The sequence below is a fragment of the Hyla sarda genome, chromosome 4 (assembly GCF_029499605.1).
Source record: "Hyla sarda isolate aHylSar1 chromosome 4, aHylSar1.hap1, whole genome shotgun sequence".
NCBI classification, from domain to species: domain Eukaryota; kingdom Metazoa; phylum Chordata; class Amphibia; order Anura; family Hylidae; genus Hyla; species Hyla sarda.
In genome coordinates, this window is record NC_079192.1 from 232,988,561 (window position 1) to 233,004,454 (window position 15,894).

General features: G+C 42.8%; 1 protein-coding gene across 3 annotated transcripts in view; it reads left to right on the forward strand.

The window, feature by feature from the left end:
* Positions 1–15,392, forward strand: part of PANX2 (pannexin 2) — a 70,453-nt gene extending 55,061 nt beyond the window's left edge. The window contains exons 3-4 of one of the 3 annotated variants that reach the window (XM_056573723.1): positions 7,156–8,598; positions 14,495–15,392. In XM_056573723.1, the coding sequence (XP_056429698.1) occupies positions 7,156–8,598; positions 14,495–14,865 (1,814 nt within the window). In that variant the 3' untranslated portion in view covers positions 14,866–15,392. Of the gene's footprint in view, positions 1–7,102; positions 8,599–14,494 lie in introns of all 3 variants that reach the window. The other 2 variants (XM_056573724.1, XM_056573725.1) reach the window with 2 other exon arrangements.
* The last annotated feature ends 502 nt before the right edge of the window (positions 15,393–15,894 follow it).

A 15,894-nucleotide genomic window follows, 5' to 3' on the forward strand; every position in this document is an offset into this window, starting at 1 on the left:
CCAGCTACAAACTGGGACCACGCTATCTTGGTCCTTTCAAAATCTTGTGCCAAATTAATCCTGTCTCTTACAAACTTCTTCTTCCTCCTTCTCTTCGTATTCCTAATGCCTTTCATGTCTCTCTTCTTAAACCACTCATCATCAACCGTTTCTCTCCCAAACTTGTTTCTCCCACTCCTGTTTCCGGTTCTTCTGACATCTTCTCCGTGAAGGAGATACTGGCCTCCAAGACGGTCAGAGGGAAAACATTTTTTTTTGGTTGATTGGGAGGGCTGTGGTCCTGAAGAGAGATCCTGGGAACCTGAGGACAATATCCTAGACAAAAGTCTGGTCCTCAGGTTCTCAGGCTCCAAGAAGAGGGGGAGACCCAAGGGGGGGGGGTACTGTTACGCCGAGCGCTCCGGGTCCCCGCTCCTCCCCGGAGCGCTCGCAACATCCTCGCTACTGCAGCGCCCCGGTCAGATCCACTGACCGGGTGCGCTGCGATACCGCCTCCAGCCGGGATGCGATTCGCGATGCGGGTGGCGCCCGCTCGCGATGCGCACCCCGGCTCCCGTACCTGACTCGCTCTCCGTCGGTCCTGTCCCGGCGCGCGCGGCCCCGCTCCCTAGGGCGCGCGCGCGCCGGGTCTCTGCGATTTAAAGGGCCACTGCGCCACTGATTGGCGCAGTTGTTCTAATTAGTGTGTTCACCTGTGCACTCCCTATGTATACCTCACTTCCCCTGCACTCCCTCGCCGGATCTTGTTGCCATCGTGCCAGTGAAAGCGTTTCCTTGTGTGTTCCTAGCCTGTGTTCCAGACCTCCTGCCGTTGCCCCTGACTACGATCCTTGCTGCCTGCCCCGACCTTCTGCTACGTCCGACCTTGCTCTTGTCTTCTCCCTTGTACCGCGCCTATCTTCAGCAGTCAGAGAGGTTGAGCCGTTGCTAGTGGATACGACCTGGTTACTACCGCCGCTGCAAGACCATCCCGCTTTGCGGCGGGCTCTGGTGAATACCAGTAGTAACTTAGAACCGGTCCACTAGCACGGTCCACGCCAATCCCTCTCTGGCACAGAGGATCCACCTCCTGCCAGCCGGCATCGTGACAATTATACTATCATGGTGGGTTGATAAATTTGGCTTACATAAGCAAAAACCAATAAATCACTTTTGAATACCATTTTTTAGCATTAGCACACATAAGCAAAAACCAATAAATGACTTTAGAACACAAATTTGCAGCTTTGAAAAAAATGTGTGATATATATATATATATATATATATATATATATATATATTTACATTTTTTACCACTTTTTTCCCCCTAAATGTACTAACTCATTTTTTTTCTTCTCATTTCAGATCCGTGTATCTTTTGGATTACTTTAGATTCAGGGGAGTACAGTGATCAGCATTTTTTTGGTTTAATGTTAATAAAATGGTTAATGAAGACTTTTGGGGGAGTGTTTTTTTGGAATAAATTTTTTTTTTAAACGTGTTGTTGTTTTTTTTATTTACTTGACAGGCTTAGTAGTGGAAGCTGTATTATAGACAGAGTCCATTACTAAGCTGAGGCTTAGCGTTAGCCCCCAAAACAGCTAGCGCTAACCCCCAATTATTGCCCTGGTACCGACCACCACAGGGGAGCCGGGAGGAGCCGGTACCAACAGGCCCAGAGTGTCAAATATGGCGCTCCTGGGCCTAGGCAGTAGGCTGGCATTATTTAGGCTGGGGAGGGCAAGTAACAATGGTCCTTGCCCACCCTGGTAATGTCAGACTGTTGCTGCTTGGTTGGTATTTGGCTAAAAATAAAAATAGGGGGAATCTTTATCTTTTTTTTTGCATAAATAATTATTTAAAATAAAAAACGCATAGGGTTCCCCCTATTTTTATTTTCAGCCAAATACCAACCAAGCAGCAACAGCCTGACGTTACCAGGGTGGGCGAGGACCATTGTTACTGGCCCTTCCCAGCCTAAATAATGCCAGCCTGTTACCGCCTAGGCTCAGGAGCGCCATATTTGACGCTCCCAGCCTGTTGGTACCAGCTCTTCCCGACACCCCTGTGGTGGTGGGTACCGGGGTAATAATTGGTTAGCGCTAGCTGTTTTGGGGGCTAACACTAAGCCCAGATTAGTGTAGATTCCATCTATTAGACAGCTTCCACTACTAAGCCTGTCAAGTAAATAAAAAAAAAAACACAACACGTTTCAAAAAAATTTATAAAAAAAAACACTCCCCCCACAAGCCCTCGTTAACCATTTTATTAACATTAAACAGATTTTTTTAAAAGCTGGTCATCGAAGCAGTCCACCGAATCCGAAGTAGTCCACAGGATACATGGATCTGAAATGAGAAGAAAAAAATAAAAATAGGTTAGTACATTTATTGTCACCCGCCCGCACATGTCTACAACTCCTAACATGCCCTTACAGTAAGGATATGCTGGGAGTTGTAGTGGGGGGGAGGGGAGGTAACAATCTCCCGCACCACATGACTACAACTCCATGCATATCCCTACTGTAAGGGCATGCTGGGAGTTGTAGTTGTGCCAGCCAGGGAAGCGGGTGGTAATGCGCTCCGCTCCCTGGCTGCAGTGATCAGAGAATCACTGTCATTTCATATTTTCCGCTGGGTCTCGTGACACGGGACCCAGCGGGAAATTTGAAGTTACACTAAACTTCGCGGCACCGTGGTAAGGAGCCCGGGCTGACATAACTCTGCAGCTGCCCGGGACTCCCACAGCTGGGCAGGGAGATGTACAGAAGCTGTCCCTGCCATCTCTCGGTGTGTACCGCAGTGCTGAGGGATGGCAGGGACGGCACCTACACATCTCCCTGCCCTGCTGTGGGAGTCCCGGGCGGCTGCAGAGATATGTCAGCCCGGGCTCCTTACCAGGCGCTGCGGAGATAATAGTTGACGGAGCCCAGGCAGCTGAAGTGAGGCTAGCCTGGGCTCCTTTTAACATCTAGCGGAGCCGCAAAGCTTTTAGTCCCTAATGTAATATCAAATTTCCCGCCGGGTCCCGTGATTGGCTGCTCGGTCCTGGCCAATCACGGGACCCAGCGGGAAATATGAAATTACATTAGGGGAAATAGAAACTCTGTGGCGCCGAGGTATGTTAAATGGAGCCCGGGCTGGCATCAGTCTGCAGCCGCCCGGGTTCCTCTGATTCTATCCCCGCTACCCTAATATAATGATGGGGATGGGACACTGCTTTACATAACCCCCACCCCCCTTGTCTTCCACCTGCCCGCGCCACACATTGCCCGCACTACAACACTTGTCTTCCACCCGCCCGCGCCGCACATTGCCCACACCCGCACTACAACTCCCAGCATGCCCTCACTGTATGGACATGCTGGGAGTTGTAGTCTTGCAACAGGTAGCAGACAGATGGGAGATGTGCGGCACAGGTGGGTGGGAGACAAGGGGGGATGTAAAGCAGTGTCCCTGTCATTATGTTAGGGTAGCAGGGTTAGAATCAGACAGCGCCAGGCGGCTGCAAAGTGATGCCAGCCCAGACTCCTTTGTACAGTTGCAATATATTTCCCGCTGGAGCTGTGATCACGGCTTCCAGCGGGAAATACAGTAACCTCCAACATGCGATGGCCCCGACATATGATCAAATCGACATACGATGGCCTCGACATACGATGCTTTTATATGTCGGGGCCATCGCATTAACTGCTATCCGACAGCGCAAAATGCTTAAGCTGCTGTCGGATAGCAGTTTAAGCATCCCGGACAGGTTCACTTACCTATCTCCGCTGCTCCGGGTCCACTTCGCGATCCTCCGGCGTATTCTGCATCTTTTCCGGGGTCCGGGCCTTGCTTTCGGCCGCAGCAACATAATAACGTCCCCAGAAAGCGAGGCCCGGACACCGGAGAAGATGCGGAAGAAGCCAGAGGATCCCGAAGAAGACGCCGGAGCAGCGGGACAGCATCGGGAGCGGTGAGGACGCGGTCCGGAGCGGCGGGGACAGATGAGTATTAAATGCACTTTTTACATTGCACGAATCCCTCAACATACGATGGATTCGACAAACGATGGGTCATTTGGAACGAATTACCATCGTATGTTGAGGGACCACTGTATAAAATTTGCTCTCAAAAGCCGTTTTGTAAGCCAACTCTGAGCGGGCTTACATTTATGCTGTTTTGGAGAGCTTGCAACTTTTTGTTCGACTTTTGCACTTGATAAATCCCTGTCTACTGCAAAGTAAAAAAATGTATTTACTTTCGTACGCTCTTTTTTAGCTTTTTGCTTACAGCCAAAAGTTGCACAAAAAATTGCTTAAGTGCTAATGCGACTTTTTGTTCGACTTTTGTAAGCAAAAAAAGAGCTCTAAATCCCTTGATAAATGTCCCCCATTGTGATTCCAGATGAAAAATCTGAGAACTACAGATCCACTGATGTCAACTTGATCTGTTTCATCCAGAAGATATTTTTATTCTCATATATACTGTACATGTAAAAACTATTCATTCAGTTTTTTTCATTAGAGTATTATGCAATCATCAAAATAATAAGTTATATCCAGTATAGTGGCGCTGCTTACCAAAACAAGTTAAATTCTACTATCCCTTTTCCAGGTGCAAGTCAGTTACTGTGATATAACTTACCTTATAATTGTCCAGCTTTATCGTCATCTGATAATGAAGTGACAAAGAGGTTGTATCTCCTCCCTGGTTCTTAAAATAAAGGGACAGTGGTCCAGTCAGCTTTTTTGCTTCATGGTGAGTGATGCACTCATCCAAATGCTACGCAGGCATCAGCACCCCAATTAAAGTGCATGGAGCTATGTTATAGTTTTCTCTACAGCTTATGCATGGGAGTTCCTCTCTAAGGGGAAATATCTGATTAACTAGCACTGTAGTCCCATGAATGGATATGATAGAACATACTTCACTTAAATGGCTTTTGAGGGAATTTTACATTGATGGTTGACACCTGGCACCCTCGCCGGTCACCCGCAGCTCTGACACATATACAGTGCAAGGCCAGAAGCCTTTGTGTCCTTCAGTATGGCAGTGCTGGGTTACTGCAGTGCAATTCCCATTTAAATAAATGGCAGCTGTGCTGCAGTAGCTCAGAGTCACCACTACGATGAAGGTGCTGGTGCTGCAGCTCTGCTGAAATAGAATACTGGTCATTTCCATTCACCTTGTCAGTCAGACACTGGTCCACTTTAAAAGAAATTTGTCAGCTGTATTTGCTGCTAAGAGCTGCAGACACTGTTGGATAGCTGTTGTTGGTTGCTGTAAAAGCTGTTGTTGGTTGCCAGACTTATAAATACACCTTTTTATTAATTAGCAAAGTGTCAAGGAGGAGGACCCATATTGCTCAAGTGCCACATCCCTGTATGCCTCTTTATTTGCCCTCAACTCCTAAAATGATGTTCACAGCTCTGTATATCAATTAAGGAAGAACTGGAGGTAAGAATGAGTAAGGAGGAGTGCCAGGATGTGGCACTTGAGTAGCTTGGTCCTGGCTTCTTGACACTCAGTTGAGAAATAAAAAGGTAGCATACCATATTCTAGTTCAGGTAGTTTCCATGTGCCAGACCATGGAGGTTAACCTCCGATTCCACCCAAGGCCAATATTTTGTCACAGAGGATAGTCGGCACACCTAGTCAGGAGTGAATCGCACTAGTGAGTTTTTATTGATTGATGTCAAACTAGTCTATGCTCTTTACAGCTTTTCTTATTCAGTATACTTTTTGACATATATATATATATATATATATATATATATATATATATATTAGAGCAGGTAGAAAGAGTATGAGTCCGGCACTGCTATGCAGGTGAAGGCAGTTTACTGGATAATAGGTATCCGCTTTCTCAGGTATGGGTAGAGACTGAACGGTGTGTGCTATGTCGGGGTGCTGGTTAGAGAAGGCACATATCGCTTGACACAATCGGGACAATGTAGAGAAAACCGCACTCACCCGATCAACGTGCACAGATTCTTTATTCCGTTGAACATCAACATAGAACACAGGAGGACTTATGGTCGGCAGGAACGCCAGGGAACAGGAGGTGTTGTTACAGCTGTTTCACGGGAACACAGCCCGCTTCGTCAGACTACTATATATATACTGTATATATATATGTTTACATTGTGTTGGGCTAATGCCTCTAATCGGGTCATTCCATTCATTCAAAAAGGGGACATTGTAACCTGTTAGGTAACGGGTAAAAGGGAACCCATTTTTAAATGTTGTGTTGGGTTGTTAGTACTGTAGTAAGCCACCCATGTAGAGAGAGATTTTATCTGTATAGTTAGATAAATTTTGTCACTGAAAAATAAAGACAGGAAAAGCACTGTTTAGAGATGACTTCAATGTCTCTGGCTGCTATCTTGGTGCTATTGACTGGTTCTACTGAGCTAATCTTCTCACTTTGACTGATTGTAGTGGATCAGTGTGTAAGGAGGGAACATGGAAAAGAACAGAATAAAGTAAATATAGTGCTTTTAGTTTGTAGACAGACCCCCCACCCCCCCGCCCCTCTGCACAAGTGGCTGAGGATTGCCCTGGCATATGGGTTGGCAGGTTGGTTTTCCCTCCTGCTTTCAGAAGAAGCAGATAATTTGATAGAGAGAAAGAGACAGAGTGAGACAAGCATTTTCCTCCTACTCCAGAACAATAACTGGGACAGGAGAGGCTTCTAATGCCACTTAAAAGGAGCGATTCTGACAAGTACTTGTAGCCCCATGTAAGACTCCCCCAAGCCCCCCCCCCCCCCCCCCCCCCCCCAGCAGTAAGAAGCAGCTTAGCCATTTCTCCAACATTACCTTCCTCTTCCCAAATATGATTTTAGCTATCCTCGGGATATTTGTGGGAAGCAGATAAAATGTTTAAAAACAAGCAAACTAATATATACTAATATTGTAATTTTGTGGTTGCCGTGTGATTTTTTTGTTTATGGGGCTGCGGCATTCAAATTATTTGCGGACATGTATCTATACCTGTGAAATGTTAATGTTTATGTTAAAATGTCTTTATATTCTAGATTGTATTGTAGTACATTTGATCTCTCCCCAGGACATCTTCACATATACTGTTCACATAGAGTATCACATTTTGTTACTTTATATGTATTTATTTTTCAGAGCTTCTTTTGTAGGTTAAAACTACAGCAGTGACTTTTCTATCTGTTATACAGAGGAACCTATATATTGCTACACACCTCACAACTTCACCCGGGACCAAGCATTGTATGCCAGAGGATATTGCTGGACAGAACTTAAAGATGCACTTCCAGGTGTGAATGCTAGCCAATGGCCTTCATTGTTTGAACACAAGTTCCTGCCATATGCTCTACTGGCCTTTGCTGGAATCATGTATATACCCGCCCTAGGATGGGAGTTCCTTGCCTCAACAAGGTTGACTTCAGAATTGAACTTTCTACTTCAAGAAATTGACAACTGCTACCACCGAGCCGCAGAGGGAAGAGCACCCAAAATTGAAAAGCAAATTCAATCAAAGGGTCCAGGTATTACAGAGAGAGAGAAGCGTGAGATTATAGAAAATGCAGAGAAGGAAAAAAGCCCTGAACAAAACCTTTTTGAAAAATATCTAGAAAGACGAGGTCGTAGTTATTTTTTAGCTAAACTATATTTAGCAAGACATTTGTTCATTATATTTTTAAGTATCATACCGATTACTTACTTAAGTACTTATTATGCTACGCAGAAGCAGAATGAGTTCACATGTGCAATAGGAGAGCCCCATCTAAAAACTACTAGCTCAAAATTGCTTATATGGGTAAATTGCAAGTTGCCATCTGTTCAGCTCCAAAGAATTATTGCTGCAGTAGATATTTTTCTTCTTAGTTTCATAAACTTAATAATCCTCATTAATTTAATACACCTCTTCATAGTAAGAAAGTCCAATTTTATTTTTGACAAATTAAATAAGGTTGGCATAAAGACTAAGAAGCAATGGCAAAAATCCCAATTTTGTGACATAAATATTCTAGCCTTGTTTTGTAATGAAAACCGTGACCATATCAAATCTTTAAATCGCCTTGATTTCATAACCAATGAAAGCGACCTTATGTATGACAATGTGGTTCGCCAACTACTGGCAGCATTAGCACAGTCTAACTATGATGCCACACCTACAATGCGAGATTCTGGGATGCAAACTGTGGACCCAAGTCTAGACCCAGCAGATATTGATGTCAATGAACAGCTTGTTGTAAAGCGACCTAGAAAGAAAATGAAGTGGATCCCAAGTAGCAACCCATTACCCCAACCCTTTAAGGAACAGTTAGCCATAATGAAGGTTGAAAATAGTAAGCCAGAAAAGCCAAAGCCAGTAAGGAGGAAAACTGCTTCAGACACTTTAATGGCTCCACTTTTGGAAGCTTCTTCCAAATCATCACCCCAGTCTTTATGTCAAAAGATTGATGCCAGCACCATGTCAAGCATGATCAGTGAAAAAAAACATTCTCGGCACTTCTCTTTAGATGTTCAACCGTATGTTCTTAGCAATAAAAAGGCCAAACCAGAGACACAGGACACTGCTCCTATTGCAACATCTGAAAGCCAAGAGAATGGTTTCTTAAGCCAAAAAGAAGGTGTGATGTCAGCCTCTGTCAAAGGTAAGACCTGCATAGTCTTGTATGTGGCCTACTTCTAGTAGGTACGTTTTTACTAATTACATAGAAGCATTAACCCCTTAAATAACTAGCCTTTTGTGGATTACGGACCACTATGTGAAATTATTTGTTTTTGCATTGACACATTCAGAGCCATAATGTTTTAAAGCGCAACTTTACATTAGAAATTACATACTAAAACTATGTTGTGTAATGCAGCCATACCTTTGGCTGCTTAATCGGTGCTAAAAAAAACAACACTTTTGTGCGAAGTCAGCAACAGTTGGATAGATGTGGCTACATATTAGTACAAACAAAGCAATTCTCATAGCATAATAATACTCAATAAACTACATAAAAAAACTGCAAAACTAACTTGTATACATAGTGGCATTGAAAAACATGTTAATGTTGTTTGCGTGTATTGGCTCCTGGCTTCAAGCCATGAGTGCCATATTGCAGTGAAAAATGTCCATGACAACAAAAGTATATTGTACAGATAAAACTCATTTATGGCATGGACTTTCTTAGACTAGCTTGCAGTTTGGCAGTAACATGGTAAACAAGATATATCTGGTAATTTGAAGACTACACACATGGCAGTTTGACTGATTTACTTATTTCCTGGATTATCTCAAGGGTGTTTGTGGTGTGTCTGTACGTCGCGCAGTTGCTGAGATATAGTTGAAGAGTACCTGTCACCAAACTAAACTTTTAATATATTGTTCCTTATGTAATTATATGACACATTGCTAATTACTTGCTGTTAAAATTCTCAAACTTTATATGTGTTTAATGTGATTGAAAAAACGGCCACTAGATGGCTCTGTTCTGTTCCCTGTGCAAGTAAACAGTTAGTTTGGTCTCCACCTGGCCTGGCAGGAGACCAAACTCAGGAATTGGGGGCAGGGCATGGTGAGGCACAGTTTTGCAGGCTTCAGTAATGTCACGCCTTCTCGGGAACATCCATTTTCTCCTGCCGGGAGCTCACACAATGTAAGCAAGGGGAAATTTATGATACACAGCTTTTTAATGCTCTGAAAAAAAATTTAAGGGCAGGAGGGGTGTTAGTAGTTAGAGAATATAATCTGTTAGTTTAGAAAATATGGTTTGATGACAGGTACTCTTTAAAAATAATAATATGCAAATAAGGTCCTTTGGTGCACTGGGGGCATTCTTTGGCCTCTTATACATATTCATAACACCCCTCTCTCCACAGCATGTAGCTTTTCTGAGCCAAGATCATGTGCTAGCACATATCTCCAGATCAGCTGGCTGGGAGCATCCGTACACATGCACCTCTTTCTCACTGCAGCTCCTTCTATGTAGTAATCCAACAGAGGGTCAAATGGCCAGTCAACCAAATTTTAGAAAAAATTAATCTCTTTAAGGTTAGGGTCACACGTAGAGTGAAATTCACTGCTGATGTTCAGATGCCAGTCACTAGGGCGAACTCTCTGCTGCAGCTGGGTAGCCCTGTGTGTCTGCTCATAGCAGATCTGCAGCGGGAGATCCGCTGTTATAAGCAGACTTACAGGGCTACCCAGCCGCAGAAGGGAGCTCGCTGTAGTGACTGGCATCAGCGAATCTTCAGCATAAAATATGCTGCAGACCCTGATGAAGCTCCTGCCTTTTATATACACTGCTCAAAAAAATTAAGGGAAGACATCCTAGATCTGAATGAATGAACTAATCGTATGAAAAACTTTCGCCTTTACATAGTTGAATGTGCTGACAACAAAATCACACAAAAATTATCAATGGAAATCAAATTTATCAACCAATGGAGGTCTGGATATGGAGTCACACTCAAAATCAAAATTGAAAACCACACTACAGGCTGAGCCAACTTTATGTAATGTCCTTAAAACAAGTCAAAATGAGGCTCAGTAGTGTGTTTGGCCTCCTTGTGCCCGTTTAACCTCCCTACAATGCCTGGGCATGATCCTGATGAGATGGCGGATGGTCTCCTGGGGGATGTCCTCCCAGACCTGGACTAAAGCATCTGCCAACGTCTGTTGGTGGATGGAGCAAGACATGATGTCCCAGATGTGCTCAATCGGATTCAGGTCTGGGGAACGGGTGGGCCAGTCCATAGCATCAATGCCTTCCTCTTGCAGGAACTGCTGACACACTCCAGCAACATGAGTTCTAGCATTGTCTTGCATTAGGAGGAAACCAGGGCCAACCGCACTAGCATATGGTCTCACAAGGGGTCTCAGGATCTCATCTTGGTACCTAATGGCAGTCAGGTTACCTCTGGCAAGCGCATGGAGGGCTGTTTGGCCCCCCAAAGAAATGCCACCCTACACCATTACTGACCCACCTCCAAACCGGTCATGCTGGAGGATGTTGCAGGCAGCAGAACGTTCTCCACGGCATCTCCAGACTCTGTCACGTCTGTCACATGTGCTCAGTGTGAACCTGCTTTCATCTGTGAAGAGCACAGGGCGCCAGTGGCGAATTTGCCAATCTTAGTGTTCTCTGGCAAATGTCAAACATCATTTGACACACGGTGTTGGGCTGTAAGCACAACCCCCACCTGTGGACGTCAGGCCCTCATACCACCCTCATAGAGCCTGTTTCTGACTGTGGACACATGCACATTTGTGGCCTGCTGGAGGTCATTTTGTAGGGCTCTGGCAGTGCTCCTCCTGCTCCTCCTTGCAAAAAGGCAGAGGTAGCGATCCTGTTGCTGCGTTGTTGCCCTCCTACGGCCTCCTCCACGTCTCCTGATGTACTGGCCTGTCTCCTGGTAGCGCCTCCATGCTCTGGACACTATACTGACAGACTAAGCAAACCTTCTTGCCACAGCTCACATTGATGTGCCATCCTGGATGTGCTGCACTACCTGACCTACTTGTGTGGGTTGTATACTCCGTCTCATGCTACCACTAGAGTGAAAGCACAGCCAGCATTCAAAAGGGACCAAAACATCATCCAGGAAGCATAGGAACTGAGAAGTGGTCTGTGGTCACCACCTGCAGAACCACTCCTTTATTGGGGGTGTCTTGCTAATTGCCTATAATTTCCACCTGTTGTCTTTTCCATTTGCACAACAGCATGTAAAATTGATTGTTAATCAGTGTTGCTTCCTGAGTGGACAGTGTGATTTAACAGAAGTGTGATTGACTTGGAGTTACATAGTGTTGTTTAAGTGTTCCCTTAATTTTTTTTGAGCAGTGTATAAAGTGATTTAAAGCTTCTAGCAGTTATTCCATATACCGGTGTGTGTGTATATATATATATATATATATATATATATATATATATATATATATATACACACACACATACATACAATCATGGCCGTAAATGTTGGCACCCCTAAAATTTTTCTAGAAAAGGAAGTATTTCTCCCAGAAAAAGATTGCAGTAACACATATTTTGCTATACACATGTTTATTTCCTTTGGGGGACATGTATCATTATTTGTGTATGGTAGAAGCAGTTTACCCCTTTTCCCGAATTCTAAATTATGTGCAGAAGCGCTAAATTTATCAATCAAGTGCAATGAGCTTCATAAATTGCGGGTAAATATAGTAATCTCCTCAATCCACTCTTTGGAAAATAGAATCGATGATTTAGAGCATCTTGCTACGTTAAGTCCAAGATGGCTTATATTTGCGCAAAAAAAAACAGCTCTTGCGGCAAAATTTTTGGTGTAAAGGAAAAGTACGCAGTTAATAAATCCATGCGTACTATAGATGTCACTCCAAGGTACCCTGATTCGGCCACATCTGGAGGACATGCTCTACCAAAATGTGCGCAAAAAAATGCACAAAAAAAAAGGGCTTGCGCAAAATTTTGCGCAAAAACATACACACAAAACAGGGGTAAAATCTTTGATACATGTCCCCCTTTTTCTGTATTGGAACTAAACCAAAAAAAGGGAGGAAAAAAAGCAAATTGGACATAATTTCACACCAAACTCCAAAAATGGGCTGGACAAAATTATTGGCACCCTTTTAAAATTGTGGAAAAATAAGATTGTTCCAAGCATGTGATGCTCCTTTGAACTCACCTGGGGCAAGTAACAGGTGTGGGCAATATGAAAAAAATCACACCTAAAAGCAGATAAAAAGGAGAGAAGTTCACTTAGTCTTTGCATTGTGTGTCTGTGTGTGCCACACTAAGCATGGACAACAGAAAGAGGAGAAGAGAACTGTCTGAGGACTTGAGAACCCAAATTTTGGGAAAAAATCAACAATCTCAAGGTTACAAGTCCAGCTCCAGAGATCTAGATTTGCATTTGTCCACAGTGCGCAACATTATCAAGAAGTTTGCAACCCATGGCACTGTAGCTAATCTCCTGGACATGGACGGAAGAGAAAAATTGATGAAAGGTGTCAATGTAGGATAGTCCAGATGGTGGATAAGCAGCCCCAAACAAGTTCCAAAGATATACAAGCAGTCCTGCAGGCTCAGGCAGCATCAGTGTCAGCACAAACTATCCGTCGACATTTAAATGAAATGAAACGCTATGGCAGAAGACCTAGGAGGACCCCACTGCTGACACAGAGACATAAAAAAGCAAGACTACATTTTTTGCCAAAATGAACTTGAGTAAGCCAAAATCCTTCTGGGAAAATGTCTTGGGGATAGATGAGACCAAGATAGAGCTTTTTGGTACAGCACATCATTCTACTGTTTACCGAAAATGGAAAGAGGCCTACAAAGAAAAGAACACAGTACCTACAGTGAAATATGGTGGAGGTTCAATGATGTTTCGGGGTTGTTTTGCTGTGTCTGGCACTGGGTTTCTTGAATGTGTGCATGGCATCATGAAATCTGAGGATTACCAATGGATTTTGGGTCGCACTGTACAGCCCATTGTCAGAAAGATGGATTTGTGTCTGAGATCTTGGGTCTTCCAGCAGGACAATGACCCCAAAATACGTCAAAAAGCACCCAGAAATGGATGGCAACAAAGCTCTGGAGAGTTCTGAAGTGGCCAACAATGAGTCCAGATCTAAATCCCATTGAACACCTGTGGAGAGATCTTAAAATTGCTGTTGGGAAAAGGTGCCCTTCCAATAAGAGAGACCTGGAGCAGTTTGCAAAGGAAGAGTGGTCCAACATTCCGGCTGAGAGGTGTAAGAAGCTTATTGATGGTTATAGGAAGCAACTGATTTCAGTTATGTTTTCCAAAGGGTGTGCAACCAAATATTAAGTTAAGGGTGCCAATAATTTTGTCCTGCCCATTTTTGGAGTTTGATGTGACATTATGTCCAATTTGCTTTTTTTTCACCATTTTTTTGTTTAGTTCTAATACACACAAAGGGAATAAAGATGTGTATAGCAAAACATGTGTTACTGCAATCCTTTTCTGTGAGAAATACTTCCTTTTCTTGAAAAATTTCAGGGGTGTCAACATTTATGGCCATGTCTGTATGTATATATACATACACTTAATTTTTCTGTATTAGTTATCCTGTCATTTTTCTCTAATCTTTTTTTACTTATTTTTGGATGACATTTTGAAGACTTTGGAACTGATTATCAATTTTACACAGAGTTAGGATTTCAATATACATATATGGTCTCCACATAAATTGTTTGTCCTGGAATCAATTAATATTGTTAATATTATAAATATTAATTAGTAGCATGTGCTACTTGTAGTTTCTTGTAGAAGTATCTTAACAATTCAATGAAATTTAGACAGAAAATATGGCTTGCCAATATCTTTCCGTCTTTGGAGATCGTGATTTAGTCCACGTAACAGGTAAGCCAACACTGTACTGTAGAGCTTCATGGTGGGTAAATCCTTATTGATCCATGAGCATGCACCTATGCATCACAGGATCATATGGGAATTTGTTTAATGGGAATTTGTTTAATATGAAAGCTTTTTTGCATTCTAAAATGTATGTTTCTTCTTTTTTTTTTCTAACAGATGTGTCAAAAGCTACTAACATTATTGAGAAAGAAAACCAGCCATTATCTGAAAGCTGTATAGATATTTCAGTCTCTGGAACATTTCTCACTTGTAGCAATCGCATAGCGAGCACTGCAGTTTCAACGTCAAGTGTTACCCTCAGTCAGGTGAAACCAGAGCCAATGAGTGTATTTAACCGCAATCCAACTCATCCTTTGCTTCACATAAGCACTTTATATGAGGACAGAGAGGAGCATGTTACTACTCTAATAGATAGGGGCAACTCCTCTCCCGATTCAGCAGATATCATTTCAGTTATACCACCAAAGCAAGTCATGTTAACTCCTTATGAAGAACCTAGGGCTATTATAAGTTCAGTGGACTATTAGATTTAATAGACTGTATTACACCACCATGCAACCTCACTGCATGAGCATGGAATATAAAAATGAGCTACCTTTTAAATATGCAACCGGCAAGTTTCATACACGGCTTAGTCACCACTGTTGGGGATCTAAAGATTCTTCCATGTAGTCAGCAGTGTAAAGCACACGTTATATTGACTCTACCAGATAATGCAGCATGATACTCAGGCAGTATACAAACAGTTGGCTAACTTTAAATTGGCCAGAATATCCACCCATAATTAAAGAACATATAATAGTGCTGTGGGTTATGTTTGGTTTAAAAACACAAGCTATAAATAGAGGAATTTTTATTGTAATTCAAAAATGTTATTTATTGGAGGGCCTTTGAAATACAATAAGAATTGCTATTAGTTTGAGGTGCCGAATTCTTGCCGTAATTTCAGCATCTTTTAATTTTTATTTTTTATGAGAAATTAAAGGGGTACTCTGCTGGAAAACATTGAATTTTTTCTTTTTTTTAAATCAACTGGTGCCAGAAAGTTAAACCGATTTGTAAATTACTTCTGTTAAAAAAATCTTAATCCTACCAATACTTATTAGCTGCTAAATACTACAGAGGAAATGCTTTTCTTTTTGGAACACAGAGCTTTCTGCTGACATCATGAGCACAGTGCTCTCTGCTGACATATCTGTCCATTTTAAGAACTGTCCAGAGTAGGAGAAAATCCCCATAGCAAACATATGCTGCTCTGGACAGTTCCTAAAATGGCTCGTGATGTCAGCAGAGAGCACTGTGCTGGTGATGTCAGCAGAGAGCACTGTGTTCCAAAAAGAAAAGAATTTCCTCTGTAGTATTCAGCAGCTAACAAGTACTGGAAGGATTAAGATTTTTTAATAGACGTTTTTACAAATCTGTTTCACTTTCTGGCACCAGTTGATTGAAAAAAAAAAGTTTTCCAACGGAGTATTCCTTTACTTTGAGGAGATTGTTGTAGTGAAAAGAAATAGCAATATATATTTTAAATTAAATACAAGTAGAAGTGCAAAGGG